The sequence below is a fragment of the Dermacentor variabilis genome, chromosome 5 (assembly GCF_050947875.1).
Source record: "Dermacentor variabilis isolate Ectoservices chromosome 5, ASM5094787v1, whole genome shotgun sequence".
NCBI lineage: Eukaryota > Metazoa > Arthropoda > Arachnida > Ixodida > Ixodidae > Dermacentor > Dermacentor variabilis.
The window spans coordinates 190341534-190357120 of NC_134572.1; the positions used below are offsets into that span (position 1 = coordinate 190341534).

Below are 15587 nucleotides of genomic sequence, written 5' to 3' on the forward strand. Positions count from 1 at the left end.
TCGATCTTAGCTCTTCCTGAGAAATTGAAGGCAGATATGCCGATTCACTAATGCTGTGACGCAAAGTGCAGAAATCTACCTGTAAGTTTGCGTTTCTCATTACACGAGAGAAGTGATTATTAAACTCATCAGAAATATTTTGTCTACCGCTGCAATGTGGCACTCCAAATAGGTGCATTTGGAGTGCCACATGGGAAATGGCCTCCATGGGAGGGGGCCAAACATCACTTTTTTGTTTGGGCCCACGAGGGTTTCGACGGGACTTTAGGTCGCAGGCTTCTCTCTCAAGCGTACAACCCCTGCAGAAAGCCGAACGCCAAGCCGAGGTACACTGATGCCCATTGAGAACCAGTGGGTGCCCGCTGGCTGTGGGAATCGAACCCGAAGCCGAGGCGGGCGCTCTATAACTAGGCTACGGCATCACTACAGATGTTAAATAAACTTGAGTTCAAAAATACGGTGTGTGGCTACATTGCACGAATGCTGATCGCGTTACATGTCACCGTCATCGTGAGATCAGTTCTGCCTTGGTATTTATCATCGTGACTACACACACACACACACAGATGTAAGCGTCTTGAAGCACATGGACAAAACCTACTTTACTGAGATATCGACAACGGGACCGCCCTTGGTCGGTAATGTCCCGTTTCTTTCTTTGTGCTTCTACTCTTTTAGTCCTTTACGTCGTTTGCCGCTGGTTCCTGCAATTCAACGTTTTACTAACGATATATATAGATATATATCATTTCCATTAATTTATCGTTTCTTTATTTCATTTATAAAGCGCACAAGTAATTTCCCCTATGTTGTCCTTGGTGTCAGTGTTTGTTGGCTTCTTATGATATGACTAATGAAAATTGGGCCCCTCGGTTAACCCACTTTCGTCTCGTTTATTAGATAACGAGGGTCTCGTATCCGGCAACATTGATGCCTTCAGGTAGCATGTGTGGGTTTATTGGCCAGTTGCCTTCACCCGAAAAGATCACGTTCTCGTGACGCCTGCGGCGAAAAGGACGTTCCACGTCCACCGCCAAGGTCTGTGAGTGGTCGCGCTGGCGAACACTCCCCGGGTTCTACTAGGACACATAAATACCCAAGAAAGTATATGGGGAAACGGCGCCGCAGTAGCTCAATTGGTAGAGCATCGCACGCGAAATGCGACGGTTGTGGGATCGGTTTCCACCTGCGGCAAGCTTTTTCATCCACTTTCATTTCCATTAATTTATCGTTTCTTTATGTCATTTATAAAAAGCACAAATAATTTCCCTATGGTTGTCCTTGGTGTCCGTGTTTGTTGGCATCTTATGATATGGCTATATATATATATATATATATATATATATATATATATATATATATATATATATATATATATATATATATATATTGTCACGTTGTAGTAAGTGAGTGAGTGAGTGAGTGAATAAACTTTACTGTAGGTCCGGCGAGGACGCGAACTCGTCGCGCACCCGGCTAGTCCCACGTCGGGACCGGCAAGTCTAGCCCACAGGCCCGGTCGCGGGCACGCTGGACGGCCAGGATTTGCTTTTCTAGAGCGGGGCTACGCAAAAGCGAGTCCCACTCCTCCTTGATGAACTTGGGGTATGTCGATCCACACTCCCACAGCATGTGCGCAAGAGTGGAGGTCTGGCCGCAGGAGGGGCAGGCGTCGTCGCGATACACGTCCGGGTAAGCCTCGTGGAGAACGGACAGACACGGATACGTACTGGTCTGCAGAAGCCTAAGCGAAACGGCTTGCGCCCTATTCAACTTGGGGTGAGGGGGTGGAAAGACCCTTCTAGACATGTAGAATAATTTATTAAGCTCGTTGTGAGTAGCGGGAGCGTCCCTGTGGCCGTAGGGAGGAGGGGAGTCGGTGCTCCTTGTAGAGGAAGCGCGGTCGGTGAGGTCACGCGCAGCCTCGTGAGCAGACTCATTGAGGTTCGGCGGAGCACCCTCGACCGACCCTACGTGAGCTGGAAACCAGTGGATTGAAGGATGCGTGAGAGCATCTCGACTCGAGCTGCTAAGAAGACGAGCAGCTTGCTTGGCGATGCAACCCTTCTGAAAAGCCCTAACTGCTGTTTTGGAATCGCTATATATCTCGGATCCACGACCGTCTAGCAGGGCGAGGGCGATGGCGGCTTGCTCGGCGACACCGGGGTCTGAAGTGCGAATGGAGGCGCAGTTGGAAATCTTGCCGCTGGAGTCGACCACAACGATGGCAAAGGTCTTCCCATCGCTGTACTCCGCGGCGTCGACGAAGCCTGCTCTAATGTCTCGTTGCTTGATCTGTTTGAGGATGGCTGCTGCTCTGGCCTTGCGTCTGCCCTCGTTATAGACGGGATGGACGTTTCGGGGCACAGGGGCCACTTCGAACTTGTCTCGAATGCACCTCCGGATCGGGGTACTGATCATCGGGAATCCCGCAGGTTGGTAACCCAGCTCTTCGAGGATGTGTCTACCTGCCGCTGTGGTGCTCAAGCGAGTGAGTTGCGCGCGTTCTTGGGCTTCGGCAATCTCCTCGGCAGTGTTATGCACCCCAAGCCTAAGGAGATCCTCGGTATGGGTCCTGATGGGTAGCCCCAGAGCCCTCTTGACCACTTTGCGGATGAGAGCGTTGAGTTTGTCTCGCTCCGCTCTGAGCCAGTTATGCATAGAAATTGTGTACGTAAAGTGACATAGTACGAATGCATTGATAAGCCTGAGGAGATTGTTTTCCTTCATTCCTCGGTGCCGGTTTGCTATTCTGCGAACGAGGCGGAAAGCGTTGTCCGTCTTTGCGATGATCTTGCGGAGAGCCGTTCCGTTCCCGCCGTTGAATTCGACAAACATGCCCAGGACCCGAATAACGTCAACCCTGGGTATCACCCCCCCGTCACAAGTGCGAAGACTGATGCTGCTTTCGGAGACTGGCTTCCAATCTTTGGGTCTGCCTCCCTTCTCTTTTCTGTAAAGCAGAAGCTCCGACTTGGCGGGGGAGCATCGAAGTCCGGTGGGGCGGAGATACTCCTCGATCACGTCTATCGCCTCCTGCATGGATTCTTCGACTCTGCCCTCGCAGCCGCTGGAGCACCATAAGGTGATGTCGTCGGCGTATATGGTGTGCTTGACGCCCTCTACGCGTGCCAACCTCTCGGAAAGACCAATCATACAGATGTTGAACAGGGTGGGTGAGATGACGGCGCCCTGAGGAGTGCCCCGCCCTCCGAGGGGCACATCGTTGGAGCGGAAGTCCCCAATGCGAAGCTTGGCCTTCCTGTTCGTTAGGAAAGAGCTGACGTAGCTATGGAATCTGGAGCCGAGACCCAGATCTGAAATGGTCTTTACGATGAAGCTGTGGAGCACGTTGTCGACAGCTTTCTCGAGGTCCAGACCGAGCAAAGCCTTGACGTCTCTGGAACGGCCATCCACAATCTGATGCTTTATTAGGCGCATTGCATCCTGCGTCGAGAGTCCGGCGCGGAAGCCGATCATGTTGTACGTGTAAACCTCGTTGTCTTAGAGGTACCCGTTGACCCTGTTGAGGACGACGCGCTCCATGACCTTGCCGACGCAGGAGGTTAGAGAAATCGGCCTGAGGTTCTCGATGTTCGGGGCCTTGCCGGGCTTGGGAATGAGCACCGTGCAGGCCATCTTCCATTCTGCAGGAACAACGCCGCTATTCCAGGACTCGTTGATTTTGTCGGTCAGGAAGACGATCGACGTGTCCTCGAGGTTTCTCAACATTCTGTTGGTGACTCCGTCTGGACCCGGCGCAGACTTGCGGTTGAGCGCGAAGATGGCCTGTCTAACCTCGGCAATGGAGAAGTCTTCGTCGAGCTCGGGGCGTGGAGGGCCTCGATAGTCTGGGAGTTGGGTCACTGGATCTCCGTCGCGACGGACGGGCAAGTACTTCTGTACCAGTTTTACGTTGTACGTTGTAGTAACCATCCAGATCAGAGTATCGAAACTGTCAATGACGAAACTAACTGTTATTGAGCGAACACAGTCGGCGATCGCCGAAATCTGAGCAACGGGCCAAGCGCGTCGTCTTTTATCTATGAGTCGTCAAAGGTGCCAGAGTAATCACTGGTGCCCGCGTGTCTTACACAGTGGTACACGAGTACTACACAGAGTACTATTACTCAACTCACGTCGTGCATGCAATCAGATCACACAAGGTTCCGTGACAACAACGAATATAAATAAGTTTCGAGAAACTTCCGTATGTGCGCGTGCGCTTGCGTGTGTGTGTGCAGAAAGGTTTATCTGTAAAGACGGGAAGATAACGAGTGTTCTTCTCGTCACCCTCGTGCTATCTTCTCTGAAGCCGACAGGATTAGCGTCTGATGTGTCGATAAACATGGTCGTGGCCACAGGAACGTATTCAGTCGTCATATCAAAGTTCACTGGGACACCCGAAGACATTTCAGTGCGACTGCGGCTCTTCTAGGGAAGGAATAATGCTGCTTCGTGAGCAGAACTGCACATAATCGGACACTTCGGCGAGTACGCTCACGGCGAAGAACCCTACTAGTGCATCGCGGAGCTCTAGATACTGAAGATGGATAGTGGGAGAAGTAGAATTAGAAGGGAACTTGAACACTCCATACTCTACTGCGGATGTATTACTAGAAATCATGCGATACCACCTAGCTTCTCCAAATCTGTTGCCAATAGATAGCTCGTAGCCACGGTGCTAGCGCGGTCCATGACGTCACGTGAAAGCTATAAATTAAGTATATACAGCTGGGCTGCCGCGCAGAAATGAAAGACAATCACATCGAATGAGAAATGGCCTTTTGCGCCGGTTGAGCTTGCTCTTGCTGGGCTCACCGTCTCCACTCCAGCGCTGTGGCGAACTGCAACACCAGAAGTGCCTATTCGGCGAGCAGCAACGCGATGCTCGTGCCTCCAGTAAGTATCTCGTGATGTAAAGCCATGTGTAGGAATCCTTTCTATGCCAGCACAATCACGTGCTAGCGTCTCTTTGCGTTCTGGTGCGTTGAAGCCAGTTACTGAACAAAATAAACACGAAAGTAACACCAGGGAACTGGATAGCACATACACAACGATTCGTTTTTCTTTTTTTTCCTTTGTCACTTCGCGATTGATGCATGCTTTACCCAGATAGAGAGATAGAGACGGAGAGAAAGCTCTTTATTGAACTGCACAGAATTCTGCCAGTGTGCCTTTTTGGTGGCCTACGTGCTACTGAGCATAGAAAGAGAGCGGCAAAGGTAAAGAAAAGGCAGAAAGCTATATGATGAAACTATGTACAAATGAGACAGATGTGATGGTGTTGATGTTAACAGGCTAAAGCTTTTCAGTTACACCAATGACTTCAAGAAATATGACAAGAAATTCTAAAGCTTGCCGTTTTGTTGTAGAAGACATAGTACCAAGTATTATTCATAAATCTAGTGGTTCTTGGGAAACAGAGTCTATTCTATCAAAATAACAAGATCTCTCGTGTCATGACGGTTTCGCTTACCCTTTGCTTCTGCCTTTTTAGATGCGCTTTTGTTGGCGCCGCCGGGTTGGATGAAGAGGCCGTCCTCGCGGAGCCAGCCGGTGACCTCGATGTCCTCCCGAACAAAGGTGGGCATCTGGCAGTGCAGAACGGCAGTGTTGCCTCGCACCACGAACTCGTCGTACACCTTGGTCTTGTACTCTTGGGCCACCACTGCGTCCATTCATTGTCGGGAAGTCAGCATACAAGCTTGCGTTTATAAAGAAGTGTAGGCTTACCAAATGTTTGTTTACAATGTAGCATTGGTACCACCCGCATTAATGATAAGAAAGCCCATTTCATTGAGGATTGTCCTCAATTCGTGTTCTTGCCATTGCAGGTAATCATATTGCGCACACGACGATGTCGACACTCGGTGCACCTTGACGCCTACACTGTAAACAAACACTGCAAACATCGAAGATGGTATTCAAGACATGGCTCAGGCCGCCGTGCCATACGCAGCAGCAGCCGGTGCAGAACGCCCAGTTCTAAACATTCGGGTACAGTCTGAATTGCCTAGCATGATGTCAGCGCGCACAGACAAACATGAACACTTCACACGCGAATACCACGGATACTCGCTCTCAAAAGGCTGGCGTGAGGAATCACGACAGCAGCAGCGAGCGTAGTGACTTTCATGCTGTTTATCACTTCAAAGCCAACTGAGCGGTGAGAGCGCAGCGACTGTGCTCCCAAAGTAGATCGCTTTTCAGATAAACTGCAGAAGGGCAGCGGATTGGGCGAGTTGGTGTTGCATGGTAACAATAAAATTCAAACAGCGCTAAACGAACGGGACCAGAATGAGGAGGAGACAAACACGGCGCTGAACTTACAACTGATTTATTTGAAGTAAGAAGTCAACATTTATACATACATAACTGGGCACGCATGCGCCCGGTCATACATCGATGATCAGATACAAGCTCCGCACAGCCGACATTCGCACGCGCTGTACCTGCCTTGCATTCTGCCCTTTATGCAGCAATGCCATTTATTTCGCTGACAAGATTAAAGATGTTTTGCGCAACTATTAGATTTTCTCATGATATGAAATGCTTCAGCGACTTCTCTGGTAGTCTTGTCACTATGAAAAAATAACAATTTTGTATCGTCAAAGAAAGGTACGCATTTACAAATACTGCAATGCTTTGCCAGGTGAGTGTCTTTTTTGTCTAATGAATTGGCATGCTCCATTAGTCTAATATTGATGCAACGGCCTGTCTGGCCTATGTAGGTTTGGCCACAAGATAAAGGAATTTGGTAGACAGCGCCCTTCTTGCAACTGATGTACTTATTGACATGATTTACCTTGCATGCAGCAATCCTTTTAACGCCTTCCTGCTTCCTCTGAACTGCTGCCCCTAATTTACCCAGCTTCATCGGAGCAGAAGAAACGACCCTCACAACATAATTGGTCCCTGCTCTCTTAAAATGATGTGACAACGCGTGCTCATAAGGCATGACACCAACTTTTTCCCCGCGACATTTTCTTTGGGCCGTTCCGAACATTTCAGCGTTTTTATAATCTTGTTAGCACAAACCACAATTACAGAATCTGGAAAAGCGGCCTGTCTGCATCTCTGGGCTTGGACCAACAGGCTACTGGACATTTGATGAGTACACGATTTTATGACAGCCATACCAATACATCCTGTTACAATTCCGAAGTTAACTAGCTTAGAGTGACAAGACGCGTAGTTTACAAGTGGTTTTTCACTCCTGGGAGCGTATCGCCAGCATACATGGTTAGGCAAAAAGGTCAAACTCAGATCCAAGAACTGCAGGACGTTGCTGTGTGGGATAATATGTGTGAAGCTCAGTCCAGACCCATGCTTAGAAAAAACATCGAGTAAGTCAGGCACACATTCAGCACCCTTAGACTTAACTATAATGAGGAAGTCGTCCACGTATCGAAAAATTCGAATAAACCTTCCATTTAAGTCATTCTCTACTTTCCTGTCGACATAACTTAGCAAAATGTTACTAAGTATTGGGGCAATTTTGGCCCCAATACACACCCCCGACTTTTGCTTGAAAACTTTATCTTCCCACATTACATAGGTATTCTCTAAATAAAAGGATAAAAGTTCCATGAAAGACCCACTCGAAATGCCACAATTATTTTGGAATGCGCACTCATCGTTTTGGTCTGAGATGCAACTCAGAACACATTGCAGAAGTTGATTATGGGGAAGGGAATAGAATAAATCGACCACGTCTATGCTAAAACCAAAGCACGAAGCCGGGTTCTCCTTCAAGAGAAACTTTACAACTGCCTCCGGGTTCGGCACAACATACGGGTCAGTCACGGAAAGTGCTGACAAATGCTTATTCAGGTAAGATGATACCACCAATTGCCAAGTTTGGCGTTCAGAGACTATTGCTCGAAAAGGAATGTTGGGCTTATGCGTTTTTGCCGAGAAGAAAATTTCAAGCAAAGAGCGCTCTGATTCCTTAACTTTATTTGCCAAACTTAGGAGCCCCATGCCTTTCAATAATGAAACGGCTTCCTTCTTATTCTTTACAGATTCCTTAGTAGTCACATTATAATGTTTGCCTATTGCCTCAAGCGCCTTATTTGAAAACTGTTCCTCAGAAAGTACAACAAAATAACCTTCTTTGTCAGATTGTACGACGCGCAAACGCCTATCAAAACAAGTAATCCACCAGCAAACGAAATCTATTGCTGCGCACTTTAGGGCTGCTACTACTAGCCACAGCGTCACAGCGTACTAGCCTCGGCAAAAACGCATAAGCACAACATTCCTTTTCGAGCAATAGTCTCTGAACGCCAAACTTGGCAATTGGTGGTATCATCTTACCTCAATAAGCATTTGTCAGCACTTTCCGTGACTGACGCGTATGTTGTGCCCAACTCGGAGGCAGTTGTAAAGTTTCTCCTGGAGGAGAACCCGGCTTCGTGCTTTGGTTTTAGCATGGACGTGGTCGATTTATTCTATTCCCTTCCCCATAATCAACTTCTGCAATGTGTTCTGAATTGCATCACAGACCAAAACGATGAGTGCGCATTCCAAAATAATTGTGGCATTTCGAGTGGGTCTTTCATGGAACTTTTATCCTTTTATTTAGAGAATACCTATGTAATGTGGTAAGATAAAGTGTTCAAGCAAAGGTCGGGGGTGTGTATTGGTGCCAAAATTGCCCCAATACTTAGTAACATTTTTCTATGTTATGTCGACAGGAAAGTAGAGAATGACTTAAATGGAAGGTTTATTCGAATTTTTCGATACGTGGACGACTTCCTAATTATAGTTAAGTCTAAGGGTGCTGAATGTGTGCCTGACTTACTCGATGTTTTTTCTAAGCATGGGTCTGGACTGAGCTTCACACATATTATCCCACACAGCAACGTCCTGCAGTTCTTGGATCTGAGTTTGACCTTTTTGCCTAACCATGTATGCTGGCGATACGCTCCCAGGAGTGAAAAACCACTTGTAAACTACGCGTCTTGTCACTCTAAGCTAGTTAACTTCGGAATTGTAACAGGATGTATTGGTATGGCTGTCATAAAATCGTGTACTCATCAAATGTCCAGTAGCCTGTTGGTCCAAGCCCAGAGATGCAGACAGGCCGCTTTTCCAGATTCTGTAATTGTGGTTTGTGCTAACAAGATTATAAAAACGCTGAAATGTTCGGAACAGCCCAAAGAAAATGTCGCGGGGAAAAAGTTGGTGTCATGCCTTATGAGCACGCGTTGTCACATCATTTTAAGAGAGCAGGGACCAATTATGTTGTGAGGGTCGTTTCTTCTGCTCCGATGAAGCTGGGTAAATTAGGGGCAGCAGTTCAGAGGAAGCAGGAAGGCGTTAAAAGGATTGCTGCATGCAAGGTAAATCATGTCAATAAGTACATCAGTTGCAAGAAGGGCGCTGTCTACCAAATTCCTTTATCTTGTGGCCAAACCTACATAGGCCAGACAGGCCGTTGCATCAATATTAGACTAATGGAGCATGCCAATTCATTAGACAAAAAAGACACTCACCTGGCAAAGCATTGCAGTATTTGTAAATGCGTACCTTTCTTTGACGATACAAAATTGTTATTTTTTCATAGTGACAAGACTACCAGAGAAGTCGCTGAAGCATTTCATATCATGAGAAAATCTAATAGTTGCGCAAAACATCTTTAATCTTGTCAGCGAAATAAATGGCATTGCTGCATAAAGGGCAGAATGCAAGGCAGGTACAGCGCGTGCGAATGTCGGCTGTGCGGAGCTTGTATCTGATCATCGATGTATGACCGGGCGCATGCGTGCCCAGTTATGTATGTATAAGTGTTGACTTCTTACTTCAAATAAATCAGTTGTAAGTTCAGCGCTGTGTTTGTCTCCTCCTCATTCTGGTCCCGTTCGTTTAGCGCTGTTAGAATTTTATTGTTTTCAGATAAAGCCTGCGTGACCATGCGTGGCCAATGTACAACGCCGCCCCTCCCACAGAATACGGCGCGTTTCCTTCCCTTTGTGCCAAAAAACATGCACTCGCCAAGAATAAAAAAAAAAATAAAGAGCATGACGTTTCGGGTCCCCTTGATCAGAATGAAGACATAAGCATGGACGCGCGACAACTTATGGGAGAGGTTGCGCAGCGGTGCTTGCGTATAAATCGGGAAGATTAACACGGCGTCCTGTTTATGGTGCGTCTAGTTGATTTAATGCGGTAAGATTATTAAAGCAAACGAGTAGATAAGTGTTCCTTCGTTGCGATTACAACGTAAGGCACGAAGCAATAGTAGCAAATCTCAGTGACATAAATTGCGGCTGACAAACTTGCAAATACGTGGGAGCTTTCCTCACAGATCGTAAAGCCTGAAAAGGGCTTGAAATATGCGGTCACAGCGAGTAGACACACCTAATAGACAAGTGCCACATAGAGCAGTGCTGTCACCGACATTTTTCAACGTGGCCATGATGAAACTCCCAGTCCAACTCGAGAAAACGAGAAAATGCCGGGCATCAGACATGCCTTGCGTGCAGACGATATCATCATATGGACGGTCGGAAGGTTCAGAGGAGAAAAACAAGAGGCACTGCAGGAGGCAGTGGACGTCGCACCAAGACAAGCGGAAACATGCAGACTGCAATGCGCGCCGGAGAAGTCGGAACTCCCCATAACCGAGAAGCGGGCACAAGGACGATCAATAATCCAGGCACATACCATCCACCTGCGAATAGGTCCCAGAGAAATCCGCAAGATGGACTGACTTCGTATCCTCGGATTACACTCACATAAAGACGGGGGCCGAGTATCCGCCATACAGAAGTTACAACACACGACCACTCAGATCTTGTGCATGATGCAACGAATTACCAGCAGTAAGAGGGGACTCAAGGAACAGGAGCTGATTCGACTAGTGGAGGCTCTGACTGTGAGCCGCATTGCTTTCTCGGCGCCACATTTAAATTTCAGCAATGTGTAAGTGGAGGTACTCGACCTGCTGATATGCAAGGCGTTAAGCAAGTGCTAGGACTCCACCTACTAATTCGCCCCCCCCCCCCCTGGAACGGCCATTTTTCGCCTCGAGCAGACAGGGCTGTACAACGCACGAGAAACTACCAAGCCCACCTGTTAAACCAGAAGGGAATGCTGCAACACACAACAGCGAGACACTGCGTGTTGAAAGGTCTTGGGTATTTCGTAAAAAAGACCAGCGCACTGGCAAAAAAGAAAAAAAATCACCGCCTCTTTCAGTCGATGAAGATCAACGAACAACGAAGCTGTTTAACACCGAGTGTTACACCATGCAAGTCAAACTTAGCAAGCAGTCTATATTGCAAATCTTTTGTTTCACCATTCTTTCACTTCATTTACGCTTTTGCGTGCTTCGCAGGCTGAACATGCTTTAGGAGTGCTTCTTTCTTGCGGTTCTCCAGATTTTTTTATTATCATTATGAGGAGTGTGAGGCAGGCCCTACGACGACGAGCCCTTTACCGAGCCAAGGTTCGCTGACACTCGTGGTAGGCAGCTTCTTCCTCAGGAGTACGCACTACTCGTGACCTCACCATAGTTGTAGCTCGGATGGAATGCTCGGATCCAAAGCACCGTATATTGGGCGCAGGGCCCGCCACTGACGATGCGGGCGCTGTAATCGTTTTCACGATTGGTTGGATTAGTTTGACAATTGACGTCTTTGTGTTTCCTAATGAGGTTACACATACGTTAGCATGCGACGGTGATAATGACGACAGTGACGGTATGCCAGCATTCCGCCGTTGTCGCATGCGTTCGATGTCTCGAGTTTGCTTGGTGGCGTGGTTAGCAGCATCATCTCGACATTGCCGCTTGCGTTCTTCAAAATTAAATTGCTTCAAAATTAAATATGTCCGTCACAGAAGACAATGAATGGCTCATACCCCCTTAAGAAACGGCTCAGGCCCCCGCAAACGCGGCCTGCCTATTACGACGACAGAACAGAAGTTAAATTGTACGCTGGAATGACGAGCAGCAACGGAGCCGGCTGTGGAAGAAGACGACGACGAACTCGGGAGCATTGGCACGAGCGCGTTCGCATTGTAGCGCCGAGGGGCGCCAACAAGCCAGCTGCAGAAGACGACGATGCCCGAGCCATAGCTGATGATGATAGTATTTGCGACAACGACGGCACAGGGTCCGCACAAACAGTGTAAAATCCCACAACGAATACAGGAAAATATGCACGTCGCACCAATTCCCAAAAACATGCACCCGAACGTGCACATCGGACGGCGACATGCGCAAGCGCAGGCGCGAGCGAAGAAGTGTAAGAATTACCCCGATGTCTTGTACGTAGACGCGGCCAGCTTAGCAGAAGCACAGCATTTGTCACCAGCGTAGTCCACATTCATGGGACCGAAATAAATGCGTCGTTGGTTTCCAGAACGAGCGCTGCAGAGGCAGAGGAACTAGCGATAGCGTTAGCCATCACGATGAAACTGCACTAGGATTGCGTTATATTTCTTACTAAGTCTCAGATAGCATGCAGAAAATCTTCCAGGGCCAAGATTTGCGGGGCCGATCATTGCATTGTGATTAGAGCGCACCAGCTCCCGCCATGCATACAAATCATGTGGACTCCGGGGCATTAGTGGCAATCAGCAGGAACATGCCTACGGCCGAGCGCATGCACACCGTGAGCCGCGAGAGGGTCAGACCGAGCAGTTCCACCCTTGGCTCATTTCACTAACCACACTCACATCCTACAACACTGTCGCCGCCTCGTAATTCTCTGACGCGACAGGAAGCCGTAGTATGGCGAAAATTCCGAACAAACACATATTGACATTTGAGTCTCTGCTACATCCTGCACTGTATTTCTATAAATGCCCGCATGGGGATGAATGTTCAATGTTTTATCACATGTTATGGGCTTGCGTAAGCACACCACAGCTCACACACATAAGACACCCCGCCACATGGCAAAAGGAGGCAGCGCTGTCCAGCTCCGACTCGACGGACCAGTTCAACCTGGTCAACCGAGCGAGAAGGGCAGCTAAGGCTACTATACTCTTGGACTGAGGGACCACCCACTGCACAACGGAAGAGCTACCTACGCTCGTATGCTTTTTCTATGAAGCTCGCACACACATTGTGCAGCGCGCGAGGACGATGTTTTCGCGAGACGAACCCGGTACAGACGCATCGCAAAGCGAACTTGTAGCAACTGTCAGAGGAGGTCAACTCAGCGCGACTGCGCGTACCTTCCTCCCCCGCCCACGCTTCGCCTCATTTCTCACTCCCCACTTCGTTTAACGTTACCTACACATTCATCTAGGTGGCGTTACTTTGCCGTGCGCTGAGCCGTGCGCTCGCATTGGGCGCTCACGGGAAGACTACAAATGAAGCTGCGCACTGCAGGGTGATATGGGCTGGACTAGTTTTGAAGTGGGGGAAGCTCGCAGTAAAATTGAGTATGAAGAACGGCTGAGGAATATGGAAGAAAGTAAATGGGCTGGCAGTGTGTTCAGGTATCTGTACAGGAAAAACATTGATTCACAGTGGAGGAAAAGAACTAGGAAGCTTACCAGCAAGTATGCGGCCTGTAGGGTCGGCAACAAAGCAACATAGAAGGTCAAGCGGAAAGTCAGAGAGGCTGAAATAATCTCATCGATGGCGGCAATGGAAAAGAAACCTGCCATGAGTAACTACTTAAGAGGAAAAAGCGAAATCAGGAAAGAAACAATTCATGATAACTCAAAGGGAAGCTCATTACTTTTCGAAGCGAGATGCCTTAGAACACGCATATATAAGCATGTGCTTGCTGCGGTAAAGCTAGGGAGACTGTGGAGCATGTTTTATTAGAATGTGAAGACGTCTACCCAGCGGTCGATTTAGGCGCCATTGGTCTCCTTGAAGCACTTGGGTTCAGCGAGAGCAGCGGAAAAGTAAACATGTCCACAATAGGCATTACTAAGAGGCGATTAGAGGATTGGTGGAAGAAAAGTAGGGAAACGACAAGAAACGGAGACGTACAAAAGCACAGTTCGAAATAGGGGATTAGAAAATTTGGGTGGGGTAGTTCATAGTGTTTTTTCCCTCTTTTTTTGTTGTTTAACCTAGGTAGTACATTAGACAGTATAGTAGCAAGAGCTTGGTGGCGCAACCCACCGCCCCGTTCCAAAGGGGACGCTTATAACATCCATCCTGAGCGCGCTCCTTCGTACTTTCCACGGCGCGCGATTCTCTTCACCTCCAGGCGCCTTCCTCCGACACTTGCTATGCGGGTTCAGACAGACACCGCCGATTTCGTGAGTTGGTCAATTACGCTTGCGCGTAGAGTGACTGCGTCTATACCGTTACCCAGAAGTTATATATAGAGGCAAGAACAGAGCACTTAAGGATCGCTTTTAAGAGGGAAATGCGATAGAATTCAGAGGTCCCTAACTGCTTCTCATGCTTTGCGGCAACTGCAGCTTATATAACAATAATGTTTACCGGGAAACGCTGACGGCGAAAGCTATGCACGAAGGCAAGCTTTCTGGTAGGAACGCGGCCTCTTGTTTGGGCCAATCTTTCGTTATTGTTTCGCTCTTAATATATTTTATTCTGAGAAGATTTAACATAAAGGGCATGTGCTGTTGGTGTTTTGTTTTGTGACATTCGTTGGTCTGTAGTCATTCTCAATATTATGAGGAATAACTTCGTAAAGAATGCAAAAAAAAGTGTGAGCAACTTTAGAGATAGAAGAACAACTTTAGTGCCGCATAGAATGTTTCTCGGCCTCAGACAGACACTGCCGATTTAAAGAGCTGATCAGTCAATCAGCTCATCAGTGTATCTGATTGCATGTGTGAGCGACGCGATTGGCGTAGAACATTCTGGAAGACACGCGGGCACCAGCGATTACTCTCGAATGTTCGATGGTATGGTATGGTAAAACTTTATTGAAGTCCTACAGATCGTGAGTCTTCACGTAGCGGGCCACTCCCACGTGGGAACCGCAAGGCCGAGCCTCTCGGCAGCATCGTGGGCCTGCTGGACAGCCCAGAGTTGGTCAGCCACTAGAGGGCTGCGGAGAACCGCCTCATGTATAAAAGCTGACGCTGTTCTTGACTCGCTGATCAGATTTCGACGATCGCGGTGTTCGCCGCTATCGTTGTGCTTTAAGTGTAGCCTGTTGTTTTGGGTTCAGGTTCGGCTGTAGTATTGTAGTATCACAGTATCGCTACTCTGTTCTTTGCCGTCACTACCACGTGACATTACCGACACTGTTTGTGTACGCACACCAGATCAAAAAAAAAAGAAAAAAAAAGGAAGGACGCGTTCCACCGCTATGTTCATACCGCGGCGCGTTCTAATAGGATGACAGGCGCCCCACAAATAGGAGGTATCACCGATTTTGGTCATTCGGACCATTTTTGGCATTTTTGTAGGTAGATTTACGCACACTTTGTGTGGGTAAATAACGCATGCAACTTGGCATTCTGCTGGCCTCCCCACTGCCTGTATGTACGCCTAGCACTATGGCACATGCAGTGTGGAACGTGATATTTGCCCTAAGAACTACGCCTCATGCCCTATTCATGTCATTCGTTTTTGTGCGTACTCATACTGTTTTACTACTTATATTCACATTACGCCACAGGCGGAGCGG

At 48.1% G+C, this 15587-nt stretch overlaps 2 protein-coding genes across 2 annotated transcripts in view; both read right to left on the reverse strand.

The window, feature by feature from the left end:
* Nucleotides 1-5660, reverse strand: part of LOC142583408 (cell adhesion molecule Dscam1-like) — a 680687-nt gene extending 675027 nt beyond the window's left edge. Inside the window, exon 1 of the mRNA XM_075693861.1 lies at nucleotides 5480-5660. Coding sequence (XP_075549976.1) covers nucleotides 5480-5594 — 115 coding nt within the window. The 5' untranslated portion in view covers nucleotides 5595-5660. The remainder of the gene's footprint in view (nucleotides 1-5479) is intronic.
* A 9086-nt stretch (nucleotides 5661-14746) lies between these two features.
* LOC142583740 (uncharacterized) overlaps nucleotides 14747-15587 on the reverse strand; it is a 261417-nt gene continuing 260576 nt past the window's right edge. Inside the window, exon 5 of the mRNA XM_075694226.1 lies at nucleotides 14747-14811. Within this exon, the coding sequence (XP_075550341.1) occupies nucleotides 14747-14811 (65 nt within the window). The remainder of the gene's footprint in view (nucleotides 14812-15587) is intronic.